We start from the raw sequence: 16,005 nt of genomic DNA on the forward strand, positions 1-16,005 counted from the left end.
TCCTGTATTGCTACATTCATCAGGAAGCTGCAGAGAACAGAAACAAAACACATGCCTAGAGTGGATGAGTTCCATAGAAACATTCAAGCACAAATTACACAGGAGGGAATTTTGGTCTATATTAAATGTATTATTAGCTCTTCACATATCTTAGAGGGTTTGATTTACACTGGTAATAACATCTTTGTCCGTTTTGTCTTTAGAGAGGAAATATTGAATGGAGACGGCTCTTGAAGCAACTATGTCAGCTAATAATGCAGGGAATCTCATCCATGACTGCGCTCCCCAGGCCCATTATCATTCACACCAAGTGCGCCGTTAGTAATCTTTGGCAGCAGTCGAGATTGGGCCGCCATTTCACCAAACATAATATCGGCTTTCTGTAAGAGAGTAGTACAGCGTGGGCCAATGGACTCTTTGTTGTTCTTCCCCTCCAGAGTGGAGAGTCTCCGCTCAGCCCATCTGCAGTTTCTCACAGTGATAGTGCTTCATCCACGCAGTCGCTGTCTCATGGAGGGGCGCCAGAGCTGTTGGTGGGGCTGTCCTACAATGCCACAACGGGGCGATTATCTGTGCAAATGATCAAAGGCAGCCATTTCCGAAACCTCGCTGTTAATAGAGCGCCTGGTAAGTGCATGTCTGTACCCCCAGCTCTGGGCCTTCCAGAGGCAAGTAGAAGGCTGTGTTTGCTTTGGTGTTAATTCTTCAACTTTTGCAGAGAAATTATCCTGGTATGACTTAGACATTTTTTTACAAAGTGATACCTCTGGATATTGAAAATGCATTTCTATCTCATTAAATCGAAGGCTTCTTTGATATCTGGATATATCTTGATGCAAAATAGGCTGGCCTCTACATGTATATTGTCAAAGGGAAAAAAGTGGTATGTTTTCAGCAACGTAATGTGTATGGGCAATTAAAATCTGCTAATAGGCTCTAGGCCTGCAAATGCCTTAAAGAGGCAGAGCATAGGATTTGGAGTGAGGCAGATCTGGGGTCAAATTCCAGCTCTATCCACTTACCCATTGGCTTTGCTATGATGCAGTACAATTTAATTCTTTTTTCTGAATCTCAGTAGACTCATCTGGAACAAAGGGATATTAATAGTACCTTCCTCGTGGGTTGTTTTGGGGTTTAAATAAAATGATCTCTACGAAGCAGTTAGCAAAGTGCCTAACACAGTGAGCATACAAGAAATGTTAGTGGTTTGATGTTGACAGAGGAGGAGGTGGACGAGAAGGATTTTGGGCAATACAAGTCTGACTTACCAAGAGAACTACCATTTTGGAGATTACCACTGGAAAGAGGGGCTCAAGACACTCCCATAGCCGAAGTCCTGGGTTTAGAAAGCCAGAATAAAAATACTGCTGGAAACAGCCACAACTGCCTATCAGTACCCAAGAAGTTGGAGATTGAGCATTGGAATAATGCTGCTAAAAATTAGCTCTCCTTTCATGATTGTCAGCAAAAATAGCTTAAAAGAGGGCAGGAAGATGGTTTCTGCCTCACTTCTGCCCTCTAGATCTCATGCAAATACATATAACCAGAGGAACCTAATTTGTGTCTAGAATTCTAAGCCGCTAGAGAGTCTGAAAAATGTTGTTGAATTTCCAGCCTTTCAAGTTCAGAGGGTAAACTAGAAGGAGTAGAGTGGAGGGCTAGTGAGCCTGTCTGCCCCAGGGACTGGTGTCTTACTGAAATAAGGATGAAGTGGATAACAGCGTGGGAGACTGCAGGAGTCAGTCGATGGACTCTAGCCTCACATGTGAGCATTAGGTGAGGAGCCAGCCAAGCTGGTAGAAAAGGGTCAGCTTCTGTAGCCAAATCTAGGCTCCTAGTCTTCTTAGTCTTTACCTGTGCTGCAGCTTTTAGTCAGTCTGTGTTAAACACCATTAGAACAAGCTACTAAGGAAAATCCAGTCCTCTGGACCACAAGAGAACAGGTCCTTAGGCCATATTTTGTGATGATGCTCCTAGCCACGTGAGAGCCATTTAAAATGCATCATAGGTGATGATTATTAGTTGCACTGCTAGTCTCTTTGCTAGACACAACTTTTCTTTTAATAGTTCTATCTGGGTTCACTGCTTTTCCTTTAGAGCTTTTGCCAGTTTCTTTCCCTATCCTCCTGAAATTTGGTGAGATCTGGACAATTACTTGGGAAGAACATGGTGGAGCTGCAGAGAATGATGGGGAAGTGAATCACACAGTTATGACCTTTTCCAGTCCATGCTGGGAAGCTTTCAGCTGTGCAGAGGGTAGCAGTATGGTGGCAGAGAAAGCATCAGCTGGAGGCTAACAAACTAAGGAGTGAATTCAGGCTCAGCCACTTACTAGCTGGGAGTTATTAAACTATCCTGAATCTCAGTTTCCTCGTCTGTAAAATGGGATTGTAATCATATACACTTTCTAGGTAGAAATACTACATAGAAAGCTGTGATGTTGAGGATGGTACTATGTATCATTATACATTTCTCTATAAAAGAAAACATGCCAGAGAGGAAATTCTTATAACAAATATTTAAAACTGAATCGGGGAAAAAAAAGGCAAGTCCTAATTTAGAAACTGATCTTATTCCAGGAGTTTAAGTCAGTTTGGCATTTCCTACATGATTTTTCATAGACATGGTGTCACAATTTAATTTAAACCCTAGCTAACATGCTGAATCTTTTTAACCAAAGTAATAGGAGACAATGTTGCTGTAACACTATTCATTAAACCAGAAACCCAGTAGTGAAGACAAAAGGTTTTTTATGTAGAATGCTGGTACTTGAGGAAAAGCCTGTTTCATTAGGAGGGGTTGAGAAAGTAGAAGGTTCCTTTGTGGAGATTGTAAAAGGGATCTCTTGGTACTTTCAAGGGCTTCAGATGTTGATGGCACTGGTTCTTCATGATGTCTCACTTTATTATGCCACACACTACTTTGGCAGTCATCAGGCAAGCTTAGGCTACATTTTTAGTTCCCATATGGAAGAAAATAAGAGAGAGAACAGGAGTTTTATGAGACAACTGAGCAAAGTTGGAACAAAGGGAGAGAAAAGAGGATGCAAGCTGGGGGTGGAGGGTGGCCGAGGGAGACTGCCAAGTGCGCTGTCCCCACAAGGCAGAGGGAGGGCGGGAGGTGCCACCAGAGCCCTGCATCAGAGGTCAGAGTCTGCCAGGAGGTGCTGCCCGCCAGGGCAGAGGCATGTGTGGAATACTTGTGTGAGGGTCCTAAAACCCTGTGCATGAGACTTTGGACTCAGGGACAGTTCCCTCTTCCAAAAAGAGGGAGAATCAACCCTGCTTTACAGACTAGCTGTGATAATAGAAGAATGGTCCTCCAGGAAGCCTGAAAGAGAAGAGGTTGAGCCTGAATATTGGGAGCTTTTCTTCTCTGAATACTGAAGTTTCTAAATATTGCTGGAAGCTGGGAGAAAGACTGGGATTTAAAAGTGAGAATCTTTTGCCTCAAAATATATCATAAAACAAAAGATAACTTTGAACTTGCCAACTTGATCCAGTTGATGACTGTTAAGATATTTTAAACTTTCTTCCTAAGCAACATAGAGGAAAGATGGGCAAATAGTAGATGGATGTCCTCTTCTCTATTGGGGCCTTAGAAGAAATAAACCACTGAAACGTAAGGCTCCCTTCTCAACTGCTGAGGTAAATCCTTGAGGGAGAGAAGTCAGAGAGGCAGGTTTTGCTTTCATGGGCAGGAGCTAGTGAGAGTATTCTTACGTGTGAGTCTCCATGACACCTGCCAGAATGGCTGAAAGTAGTGTGGATTCCACTAAGTGTTGCTGAGGATGTGGAGAATACTTTCTTCGTGGGAATGGAGCAACCACTTTGGGAAAAGTCCTGGAAGTTTCTTATACAACCAAATTTGCTCTGAAAATCCAACAGTTCTATGTTTGGGCATTTACCCATACATTAAAAAAGAAGGAGAAGGAGAAGGAGAAGGAGAAGGAGGGGGAGGGGGAGGGGGAGGGGGAGGGGGAGAAGAAAAGACCTGGACAAGAATGTTTAGAGCAGATTCATTCATAATGATGAAAACTGCAAAGAGCCCTCATGTCCACATGAATGAATAAACAAGTTAAGATATATTTATATAGTGGAATACTATTCAACAACTAAAGAAGAATGAAATTAACATGGGATCTCCAAAACATACTGGATACCTACTACATGACTCCATTTATGGGGAGTTCTAAAGTAGGCAAAACTAGGGGCACCTGGGTGGCTCAGTCAGTTAAGTGTCTGACTTCAGCTCAAGTCATGATCTCATGGTTCATGGGTTCGAGCCCCGCACTGGGCTCTGTGCTGACAGCTCAGAGCCTGGAGCCCGCTTCAGATTCTGTGTCTCCCTCTCTCTCTCTGCCCCTCCCCCGCTCATGCTCTGTCTCTCTCTCTGTCAAAAATAAACATTAAAATATTTTTAAAAAATTAAATAGGCAAAACTCATCTATAGTGAAAACAAAAAGCAGAAGAGTGGTTGCCTGTCAAGATGAACTGGGCAGGACGTGAAAGAATATTCCATGGTGATGGACATATTCTATATTTTGATGGGAGTATGGGTTAAATGGATGTTTGCATTGGTCAGAATTTCCTGGACGGTACTAAGCTTTGTTCATTTTACTGTGTGTAAATTGTACCTTAAAATAGAAAAAACAAAATATTGAACTCTGGTTAGTTAAATGCATGCTGAAATGTTTAGGTACGGGTGAAGAGCAAGGATGAATATGGCTAAGATGGATTGATGGGTAGATAAATGCAGATATGTGAGAAAGAAAATTGTCTGAGTTTGGGCTACTACAACAAAAATACCGTAGACCAAGTGACTTCACAGAAATGTATTTTTCGCAGTTCTGGAGGCTGAAAAGTTCAAGATCAAAGTCCATCTGGTTCGGTTCCTGGTGAGAACCCCTCTGCCTACTTTGCAGACAGACACCTTCTTCCTGTATCCTCCCATGGCAGAGAAAGAAATCATCTCTCTCATGTCTTTTCTTATAAGGATACTATTCTCATTCATGAGGGATCCACCTTCATGACCTAATTTCCTCCAAAGGTCACACATCCAAATACCATCACATTGGGGATTAAGGCTTCAGCATATGAATTTTGAGAGAATACACACATTCAGTCCATAACACAAATAAAGCAAAATATAACAAATGAAGATCCTGGGCATAATGTGTATGGGTGTCCACTGTACAAATATTTCAAATTTTCAGTGTATTTGAATATTCTACAATATTGGGCAGAAAGCCTAGTCTGGTCTGTAATAGTTCAGCTGGGTCAGGTGGGTCAAAATAAAATGTGAGCCTCAGCTTCTGTGTTTGGAATTACATTGTTTTTGGTTATGTTGATATCTCAAGGTCCAACCTTGTTCCCCTGACTCAACCTTGGACAGGATAGAGTACCAAGCACCTACACCTGAGGGCATCTTCTGTAACACCCTCCATAAACCACATCCATCCCAAGAGAAAGTATGTGGCTAAGGCACTGCTTGATTTCCAACGTTAACCTTTTCTCTGTTCATCCAATGGGTAGATGGATGGGTGGACAGGTAGAGCTAACTAGCTAGCTAGCTAGGTTTGTATATCTATATTTACATCTATCTATCTATATTTTTCTATCTTTCTGGAAAATGCCCATGTTATAAATTGCTGTGTTTTTTTTCCAAATAATAGGTGGTCTAGGGATGATAAAATGGGCTATTTGAAAATCACTGAAACTATCCCATAGACCTCTTCAGAAACAACATATTAATGAAGTAAGAACATGAACTAATCTTAACAGTGTGGCAAGAATAATGCCAGGCATTTTCAAGGCAATACTTCATTTAGGATGTGTGGCCAGTGTTCAAAAATATTGTCATTATTGCTGTTAAGGTAGTATAGGCTAGTCTGCAACCTGATGGTAAGGAATAGTCTCTACATCTGTGCATGGAGGATGGTCCAGGTGAAAAAAAAGCAGTTTATAGCATCTGGTGGACATAAGAAATCCTAATATGCATTTACAAATGATTTTGAAAAAGTTCCCATGGAGAATTAGAAACATTTGATTATCCTTCAAATTTGACTTCATGGGAAAGCAATTCACTAACAATTTAGCAGCTCTGTTCTGCCTGCCACCTAATTACTGCATGGCCTCAACATTTGACTTAACCTCTCTGAATTTCATTTCCTTCCCTATTAAATGAGGTTAACAAGCTGATGTTACTCATACAAGTGCTATGTTAAAAAGTATATTAGCTATTCTGTTGTCAGGTTCTCTTTCTCCAACTTTATTTTCACTTTGTCTCCTTCTACAGTGCATTACTGCATTGTGTATATGTGTGTATATAGACACACATATAATGGTTCTTGTCAAAAACTATCATTAAGATGTCCCCTCCAGTTAAAAACAACAAGTTCCCAGCCTCTCAGCATGTGCATGATTAGCCACATGTGATAATTACATCCCAAATGATAATACTTACAGCAGCAGCATATTAACCTTGTTAGGCACTCACAATAGCAGAGACTAGAGCAAAGAAAAACAAAAAAGCATAGCAAGCCGCCTCATGTCGAGTGTGAAGAACACGTGGGATACGGGGGTGGGAGGGGGTAAGCTATACAAATGGAGTACAAGGGAAAAAGGACTAAATGAAAATAAACAGATATGGAGCATACCACCTTCTTTTAAAGTTCTGGTGCCAGTTTCAGCTAAATATAGTGTTTATTAGTAACCACTATATGCTCAGAATTATGGCCAATTCAAATGAAGATTTATATGTGGCACTAACTTAGTGCATAGGTGATATTCCTTTACTTAATTCCCACGATAATATTTTTAAATTTTTAATGTTTCTTTTTGAGAGAGAGAGAGAGAGAGAGAGCGAGAAAGAGCGAGCAAGCAGGAGTGGAGGAGGGGCAGGGAGTGAGGGAGACACATAATGTGGAGCAGCCTCCAGGCTCTGAGCTGCCAGTAAAGAGCCGGATGAGAGGCTGGAACTCATGAACTGCGAGATCATGACCTGAGCCGAAGTTGGGTATTTAACCGACTGAGCCACCCAGGCGCCCCTTTTAAAAAAAATAATAAATTAATGTTTATTTATTTTTGAGAGAGAGTTTTTACATTTTTTTAAATGTTTGTTTATTTTTGAGAGAGAGAATTCCCACAATAATATTAAAGTTAGTCAGAAAATCTAGACAGAAAAGCAACAAGGGGGAAATATGGTTACCATGGTATATGAATTATATCTCAATCAAACTGGGTTTTTTCGTTTATTTGTTTGTTTTTCATTGCTTTGGTTTTTTTTAACCAAGTTACCTGCAGAAGAATGGCAGTAAGACTGAGGAAAGACTTCTCAACAGAATGACAGAAGCCAGAGGACAAGGGGACATTATTACCAAAGTCTCAAGAGAAAAACATTCTCAACTTAGTGTTCTGTTTGAGTGAAGGAAAAATAAAGATATTTTCCACAAAGTTTGAAAGAGTTTGTCACTGAAATAACCACTAACTGATATATTTCAGGAAGAAAGATTGAACTTAGAAGGAAATAGTGAACTTTAGGAAAGAATAATGAACAAAAATTGGTGAACATATAGGTAAATATCAGCATGTATAAACTGCAAAAAATAAAACAACAGGAAAATTACTAATATATTTGGAGTATAACAGCAAATGGAAATAAAAATCTAGGTAGAAATAACATGAAGGTTGAGAAGGGGAAGCAAAAATCAAAGAATTCTAAGATCCTTATATTGCTTAGAGGAGGGTAAAAATATTAATTTTAGATATTAAATCAAGGTACATGTTGAAATTTTAATCTAACTTTCAAATCAATAGAGGGAGTAAATTAGAATAAAGATAATTCAGTGGTTCCAACAGAAACCAGAAAAGGATATTTAAAGGCATAGAAAGTGTAGCATAAAAAGCAGAAACCAAAACTATAAAAATAAATCAAAAGATATGTGATATAATAAATGTAAAAGGACTACAATTGCTGTGTAAAAGATAGATATAACACTGGATTGTTTCTCTTGCTCCCAATCTCTCCCTGTTTCCCCTCTGCACATCTTGCCACTCACACTGTAGTTTATGTTGGGCCCACCTAGCCTCATAATGTATAAGGAAAAAAAATACTAATTACTAACACACTGAACTTGGCTCAAGAATACAAGAAGGATTTAACATTACGAAAATATGCTTGTGTAGTTCACCATATTAACTGATTTATGAAAAACCATTAGGATTATCTCAAGAGGTACAAAAGAAGCTTTTGATAAAATGCACTATCTATTATTGATAAAATTTCCTGAGGGGGCTCCCTTCAGGAAATCTAGTATAGACATCACAGGAAAAATGCTGAAATGTCTGAGCTGTGTGTGCAAGAAAGAAATGATTCTCGTAAGGACGGTTGAACACATGCGCAAAACCCCTACTTTGCCATCTGCTAATGCCTAGACACATGCCTCTGGAGAGATGTGGCTCCCTTTTTCTCCTACCTTCCAGTCTCAGACAAGTAGCTTTCATTTGTGGGATCTTACTGGCAAAAGATTTAGGGAAGTGCAATTTTAAGTTTTACACCCCTTTGGTACAGGAAAGTGCTTAGAATGGTGGAAACAGTGTTAAATATCAACAGCTAATATGCAATATGGAAGAGAACTTGCTAAACCTTGATAGTGGGCATTTAAAGAAAATCTGCACTAAGTGTCATTCTTAATCCTGAAATCCTTTATTAAAGTCAGGAACAAAATAAGGATTCCCACTGGCATCACTCTTACTCGATATTAGACTGGAGGCTCAAGGCAATTCAGTAGAATAAGGAAAAGAAATAAAAATTTAAAACATGAGAGGAAGAAACAAAGCTGCCATTATTTGTAAAAGTATGATTGTCTACATTAGGAAAATCTACAAACTTAAACTAATAAGTTTTTCATACAAAACCAATTATTTTCTAATACATCAAGAACAGTTATAAAGTAGAGTTTTAAAACACTACTACCTATGACAGTAAGAAAATATCTAAGGTACCAAAGGATAACATTAACAAAAGACAAGAAAATTATGGGAAAAAAATACAAAACTTTTTGAAAGACACAAGAGAACACTAAATCAATAGGTAAACTATGTTCATTGGTAAGAATGTTCTATACTGTGAAGACAATTTTTCCCAAGTTTCTATCCAGTACAATCTCGATCAAAATCCCCGGGTGGTGGGTGGTGTTTGTTTGTTTGTTTGTTTGTTTTTGGTATATTTTGCTTTATGTCTTCTAATAGAACTTTACAAGCCGATTATATGTTCATATGCATAAGTCAGCTAAACCAAGCAAGAGCTTAAAATAATGAAAAATTTAAAAAAGACAATAGAAGGATTCTCCCTAGCAGACAGCTAGGCATATTATAAAATGATGATAATAACTATTATCAGGTGAGCCACTCAGGCTTGGAAATTTGGTATCTGACATTGTATTACAAATCAGTTGGGAGATGATGGGCTATTTAATGAATAATGCTTCCAGTATGGAAAAAAAAATAGATCCCTACCTCACACCACATGCAAAGATCAATTTCTGGTAGATTAAAGATTAAATATGAAAAATAAATTCTTATGACTCATAGAAGAAAATATATGAGACTATTGAGTTTGGGTAGGATTTCTTAAATAATTCTGTTAATGCATAAACTAAAAAGGAAAACATTTATAAACATGACTCCATAGAAATTTAAAGCAGTTACTCTACAAAAGTCACTATAAAATAAAAAGGTAAGCTACATGCAGAGAAAAGATACTAGCAATAAATATAAAAAAGATATTTATCTAGAATTTATAAAGAACCAGCAATCCACTCCTACATATATACTGGAAAAATTCTCAAATTTTGGTAGTGTAAAATATAGAAAAATACTCACTGAAATATTTTCAATTCTTGGTTATTACACACAAATATCCATTAATTAGGAGAATGGACAAGTGAGTTGTAGTTTAAACATTATATATCTGTTAAAATAAAGGAGTCACAAGGATATATATCAATACAGATAATATAAAAAACTTAATGCTGAATGAAAAAAGGCATGTTTTCAGGAATAAATACAGTAAAATGCTAAGTACTTTAAATGTGCAAAATACTATTAAGTATATTTTGTGTATATTTATTTATGTCTATTATATGGTGAAAGTCTAAAAATATACATGAAAATGATGAACTCCAAATACAGACTAGTAATTACTATTAGTGAGAGAAGCAATCAAATAGGATCAAGGAGGAATACTCAAGGATCTTCAATTATAATATTTTATTTCCTAAAAATCCAACAAAAAGCAAAAGGTCAGTGGTAACTATAACAAATGCTAAATACCACACATCTGTGTGATGGGTATTTGGGTATATGTAATATTGTTCTCTATTCTTTCCTGTATGTTTAAAATATCTTGTAACTATGATAAATTAAAAGAGAAGGGGAGGTTAAATGACTGAATTCCTTTCCCTTGCCTGGTCAATCACGGTACCCCACCCCTGCCCCAAGGCAGAGTCTATGGTACTGCAAATAGGCAGTGTTTCCTATGAGCTCTATAAGTAACCAGTAGGGTATTGTGCTGTTTCTTTGGAAAAATGACTTCTGAGTTTAAAATGACACAGTTTTGTGCCATGATAAATTGAGGATTATGTACTATTATAATTTTTTTTTTGGTATGCATGGCATCTTCCTGTATGGAGAAGGAAACAACTGGTAAAAGAGACAATGACTGTTAAAGCAGTTGACACAGCTGAGTCAGAAGAGCAGCATCCAGTTCTATCAAGGAATCATGACCCATTGAAACTTTAAAAAAAATTTCTTTTTAATGTTTATTTTTGACAGAGAGAGAGTGGGGGAGGGGCAGAGACAGAGGGAGACACAGAATCTGAAACAGGCTCCAGGCTCTAAGCTGTCAGCACAGAGCCTGACGTGGGGCTCGAAGTCACAGACAGCGAGATCATGACCTGAGTCGAAGTCGAGGGCTCAATCGACTGAGCTACACAGGTGCCCCAACCCATTCAAACTTTTGATGATGTTTTTGAGTTATTAGTGCCACTGTGGGGCATTCTGAATACTCATCCATCAGAAGATAAAATATTGCTTGGTGGTGTTTTGTAGCAAGTATTATCAATTCCAAAGAATTAAAACAGAATTCAGTTAAGTTGTATATTTACTTGAACCTTTCTTTGTCAATTCTGGCTGGTGCTCATTGGAATAAGTCATCGAACCCCCAAAACCCCAGCACTGTTTCTCACAGGTAGAATTTCCTGGGCACAGCCTTTGCTCTGGACAATTAAAAATAAACACATGGTTGGGGCGCCTGGGTGGCTCAGTCGGTTAAGCGTCCGACTTCAGCTCAGGTCACGATCTCGCGGTCTGTGAGTTCGAGCCCCCGCATGGGGCTCTGGGCTGATGGCTCAGAGTCTGGAGCCTGCTTCCGATTCTGTGTCTCCCTCTCTCTCTGCCCCTTCCCCGTTCATGCTCTGTCTCTCTCTGTCTCGAAAATAAATAAACGTTAAAAAAAAATTAAAAAAAAAAACACATCGTTAATGCTGAGGAGAGGTTCCCTGGAACTGGAATAATCAGCAATGTTTCTCTTCTTTTGGTTAGGTGTCCTCAGACTGGATTGTTCATAAAATAATTATTGCCCTTTTTTGTCATACACATTCAATTCAGCTTCGGTGATGGTGGTTTAGGAGTAAATGGCCTTTCTTGTAATTAGAAAGGGATCTTGTGACGGGATAAAGATTGAAATTGCACTTTGTGAAATGAGCAAGTCTTTGTTTGCAAGATGATCTCAATTCCCACTGCCATAACTGACAGCAGAATTGCCAGAGCAGTTCGGTGACTGGGTTGAACTTTTCCTGTAGGAATCATGTAGCTGTACAGCTGCGGAAACACAAATTCACTCCTCCATTGTTGGTTTTCTGACAGCTTTCTCTGTAGAGCAGTTTGAAGAGTGGAGGGCCCTGTTTCTGAGACAGAGAAGTGTTTTCACACCTGAAGTGTAATTTCACACCTTGTGTTTCTCAGCAGATAAGTGAATAAAATAACACATCAAACCGGAATAGAAAAAGATCAACATAGAAAGAAAACTGCAGGTTGTAATTTGTTTCCGATCTTACAATGCTCTTGCAAGGAACTGTAAATTACAGAGATCTGGATTTACACTTTTAAAAGTTTGACTGGTTGGTAGGTGGGAAAGTGAGCAGTAAACACTAACCAGCTTTCAGCCTTCATTGAACAGAATGTACAGAATGATAGAATTGGGGAAACGCCCTAACGTTTTGTTTTGTTTTGTTTTGTTTTCTAAAGAATAGGACACAGAAGTTAGTGGTAAAAATCGTAGTTAAGGGGTGCCTGGGTGGCTCAGTTGGTTGGACCTCTGACTTCCGTTTGGGTCATGATCTCGTGGTTTACAGGTTCGAGTCCAGCATCGGGCTCTGTGCTGACAGCTCATATCCTGGAGCTTGCTTCGTGTTCTGTGTCTCCCTCTCTCTCTGCCCCTCGCCCCTCACGCTCTGTCTCTCTCTCCTTCAATAATAAATAAAACATCAAAAAAATTTTTAAAAATCATAGTTAAGAGAGGGTCAATAAATTGATAAATCAAGTGATTTTAATAAAATATAATTGTAGGGATAATCTTTGTAATTATTCAGGAATTTTAGCAGAAGGAGAGACTATGTTAGTAAAATTTGGCTATTTCCTTTCCTTTCTATAAGTTACTAAACATATGAGGCTAGTCACCATTTTATAGCATTCTAGTACAAGGGGGTATAAAACAAGGGGTTTATCTTCATTTTTCAAGTTTGAAAACCCAAGACCAAAAGAAAAAAGAAAGTCAAGCCTCCTGGATAGTCATGTACATTCATTTCAAAATATTTAATATGTATTGAATGTCTACCATGTGTTAGACACTAGGCCAGGAACCAGGGGTACAGTCATAAACAAGGCAATTCCTCTCTCACACTGATAACCTTGCAGATGAGTAAGCAAGCAATGACAATGCTGGGTGCTAAGTCATGAGATAACCTGAAGCTAGATTTTGATGGACCACACAGAAGGGTTATCCCGGTCAGGGCAGGGGCTTGTGGTCAGCAAAAATTCCTGGAGACAGCCACGTCCAAACAAAACTAATGAATAGAAATCGTGGGAAGATAAATATCACATGTGGTATCAGAGCATGTAGAGTTTGTGCAGAAGTTGAAAGGGAGAGAGCAGGGTGGGTTGGAGGGGTGAAGGTACTTCAGTGTAGTGGGAATGCAGCATATAAAGGCAACAGTGGTGCATAGTAAAACTGGAAGGTAAGAGGGTCAGAGTGTGTGATTTATACCAAGACATTTAGTTTTGATCCTGTGACTAGTGGGAAGTATTGAAGCCTTAGTCTTTGTCTATTAGTGAGTGACATGAACAGATTTGCATTTTACAGAGCTCCTTCTGGCTGTGGGATTGGGCAGCCCAGGGATGGGAGATGAATGAAGAGACCTGCTGTATTGCAGGTTCTGATAGAGGCTGGTGACCCAAGCTTGCAGTGCATGCGGAGTTCAGTGGCTTCGGGAATGGAAAGCAGTGGGCAGAGTTGGGAGCTATTTAGGACATAGAATCAACAGAACTTGGTGATTGCTTGGCTAGGCTAGGGGCGAGGAGCCAGTCTTGCCAAAAATGTAGTCCAGTAGTATTCCATTGTGTCTATAAACCACATGTGGTTTATATGAGAAAGAATGAGATCCTGCCGTTTGAAGCAATATGGATAGAACTGGAGGGTATTATGCTAAGTGAAATAAGTCAGTCAGAGAAAGACAGATACTATATGTTTTCACTCATATGTGGATCTTGAGAAACTTAACAGAAGACCATAGGGGAGGGGAGGGGGAAAAATTTACAGACAGGGAGGGAGGCAAACCGTAAGAGACTCTTAAATACAGACAACAAACTGAGGGTTGATGGGGGTGGGAGAGAGGGGAAAATGGGTGATGGGCATTCAGGAGGGCACTTGTTGGGATGAGTACTAGGTGTTGTATGGAAAGCCAGTTTCACAATAAATAAATAATAAACAAACAAATAAATAAAAAAGTAGTCCTGACTCCTGGTTTGGGTAATTTAGTGGATGATGCTACTGTTCACAGAGATGGGGAATACTGGAGCAGCAAGTTTTTAAAAGCTGGGGACACGATGAGTGAGAGGTGTGTGGAATGTCCACAGGAAGAAATGTGGTATTGAGCTGGATCTTGAGCTTGGGAGAGAAGTCTAGGCTAGAGATACAGATTTGGTACTTGTCATTGAGTGGATAAGATGGTCCAAAGAATATAGAGAGAGTGAGAAGAGAAGGCAGTCTGTGATCTTGGCATAAAACAGTATTTTGACTATTAAAAGAAAACACTCCTGGAACAAAATGTATATATTTATCTTGTTACATAAACAAAATGTGGATGAAGAACCATGCATGTCCACAGACACCATTGCACATATACTTAGGCATGTATACACCTCTGTAAATGTAGAGCTTCTGATGAACATCAGCAAGGTGCCTGTCGTGGGCTGCATGAAACATTCAACGTTGAAGCTAATAATCCCTTTCCTTAATAATTCATGGAAAATATGTTAGCCCTGCAGCAAACACCAGGCCCAAGGATGCTGATCAATGTGTTAAAAAGGAAAAACTTGGAGCCCATGTAAGTATTACAACACAACTAGCAGAAAAGAAAGCCCTGATGTTTTCTTATTTGTTTTTTTTTTTTCTTAGATACATACGGGAAGCTCTTTCTTCTCAATTCTGTGGGTCAAGAGATGTCCCGCTGTAAGACATCCATTCGACGTGGTCAGCCCAATCCTGTCTATAAGGAGACCTTTGTTTTCCAGGTGGCCCTCTTTCAGCTCTCTGATGTCACGTTGATGATTTCCATTTATAACAGGCGCACTATGAAGCGTAAAGAGATGATCGGTTGGATTGCTCTGGGGCAAAATAGTAGTGGAGAAGAGGAACAAGACCATTGGGAGGAAATGAAGGAAACAAAAGGTCAGCAGATCTGCAGATGGCACACCTTGCTCGAATCCTAGTTCTGCCAATAGGCATTTGTGTGCTACGTATGGCCCGGTGACCCGCATTTTAGCCACTCATACCAACTCCGCATATGCTGGTGGGCTTTTTAAAGACAGGCTTACAAATAGGGATTAGGGTCTTCTAACCTCTGGGACATTCTGGGCAGGGTCTTTGGGTCTCTCGAAGGTTTGATTTGAATTTAAATATTGTAATTAAAAAAAAAACCACATACACATGGTCATGTGTACTTGATGGAAAATTAACCATAGTTGAGAACAGTGATGAGTCAATTTGTGTTCATAGGTTAGTGTATCTGGGTTCAGCCTATGGAATAAAGCTTTTCTTGCTGTCTCTGTTTGCTTGAAGAATAACCTGAGATTTCAAGGGAGCTGTTAAATCTTACTATTTGTACCCAGGTATGTGTATGAACCAGAATTTTGTTAATATGGTGCCAAAACCCCCCAAATACAGAAACGAATCAGATGCTGAGGCTCATAAAAGAATGTAACTGTCATCTGTCATTCCCTATTTCACATTTTTGTCTTTATGAAAACACCCCTCATTTATTTACCTAATAAATAAGTGTTATAAACGTGTACTTATACAACACATTTGTATTCATTATATATATACCTTTCTTTATCTCACTTATACATTGTGGTTTCCTGTGAGATTTTGTTAAATGAATCATTTTGAAGGTTAAAAAAAGAGTTTAAAAACACTGTTGAAAGACAACTTGTCTCCTTTTCATTTGTAAGATTTCCAACTTGTAATTTTCAAGGGTTGTCTGCCATTTTTCTTACCTAATATATTCTTACAGAATGAGAAGAAAACCAAAAATACCTATTGAAGTCATGGATTTGCTGATTTTCTGAATCAGGCGTTTTCCTTTAGATTGCAATTTTTCTATATTCATTGGAATATACCCATACATATATTTTGAACATACACCTGCATGTAAACCATATTCTT

At 38.9% G+C, this 16,005-nt stretch overlaps 1 protein-coding gene across 2 annotated transcripts in view; it reads left to right on the forward strand.

The window, feature by feature from the left end:
- The window catches only part of SYT16 (synaptotagmin 16), a 162,877-nt gene extending 147,294 nt beyond the window's left edge, over nt 1–15,583 (forward strand). For both annotated transcript variants that reach the window (XM_047864721.1, XM_047864720.1), the window contains exons 6-7: nt 438–627; nt 14,737–15,583. In XM_047864721.1, the coding sequence (XP_047720677.1) occupies nt 438–627; nt 14,737–15,050 (504 nt within the window). In that variant the 3' untranslated portion in view covers nt 15,051–15,583. The remainder of the gene's footprint in view (nt 1–437; nt 628–14,736) is intronic.
- Nucleotides 15,584–16,005: the final 422 nt, after the last annotated feature.

The sequence above is a fragment of the Prionailurus viverrinus genome, chromosome B3 (assembly GCF_022837055.1).
Source record: "Prionailurus viverrinus isolate Anna chromosome B3, UM_Priviv_1.0, whole genome shotgun sequence".
In the NCBI taxonomy this organism is placed as follows: Eukaryota; Metazoa; Chordata; class Mammalia; order Carnivora; family Felidae; genus Prionailurus; species Prionailurus viverrinus.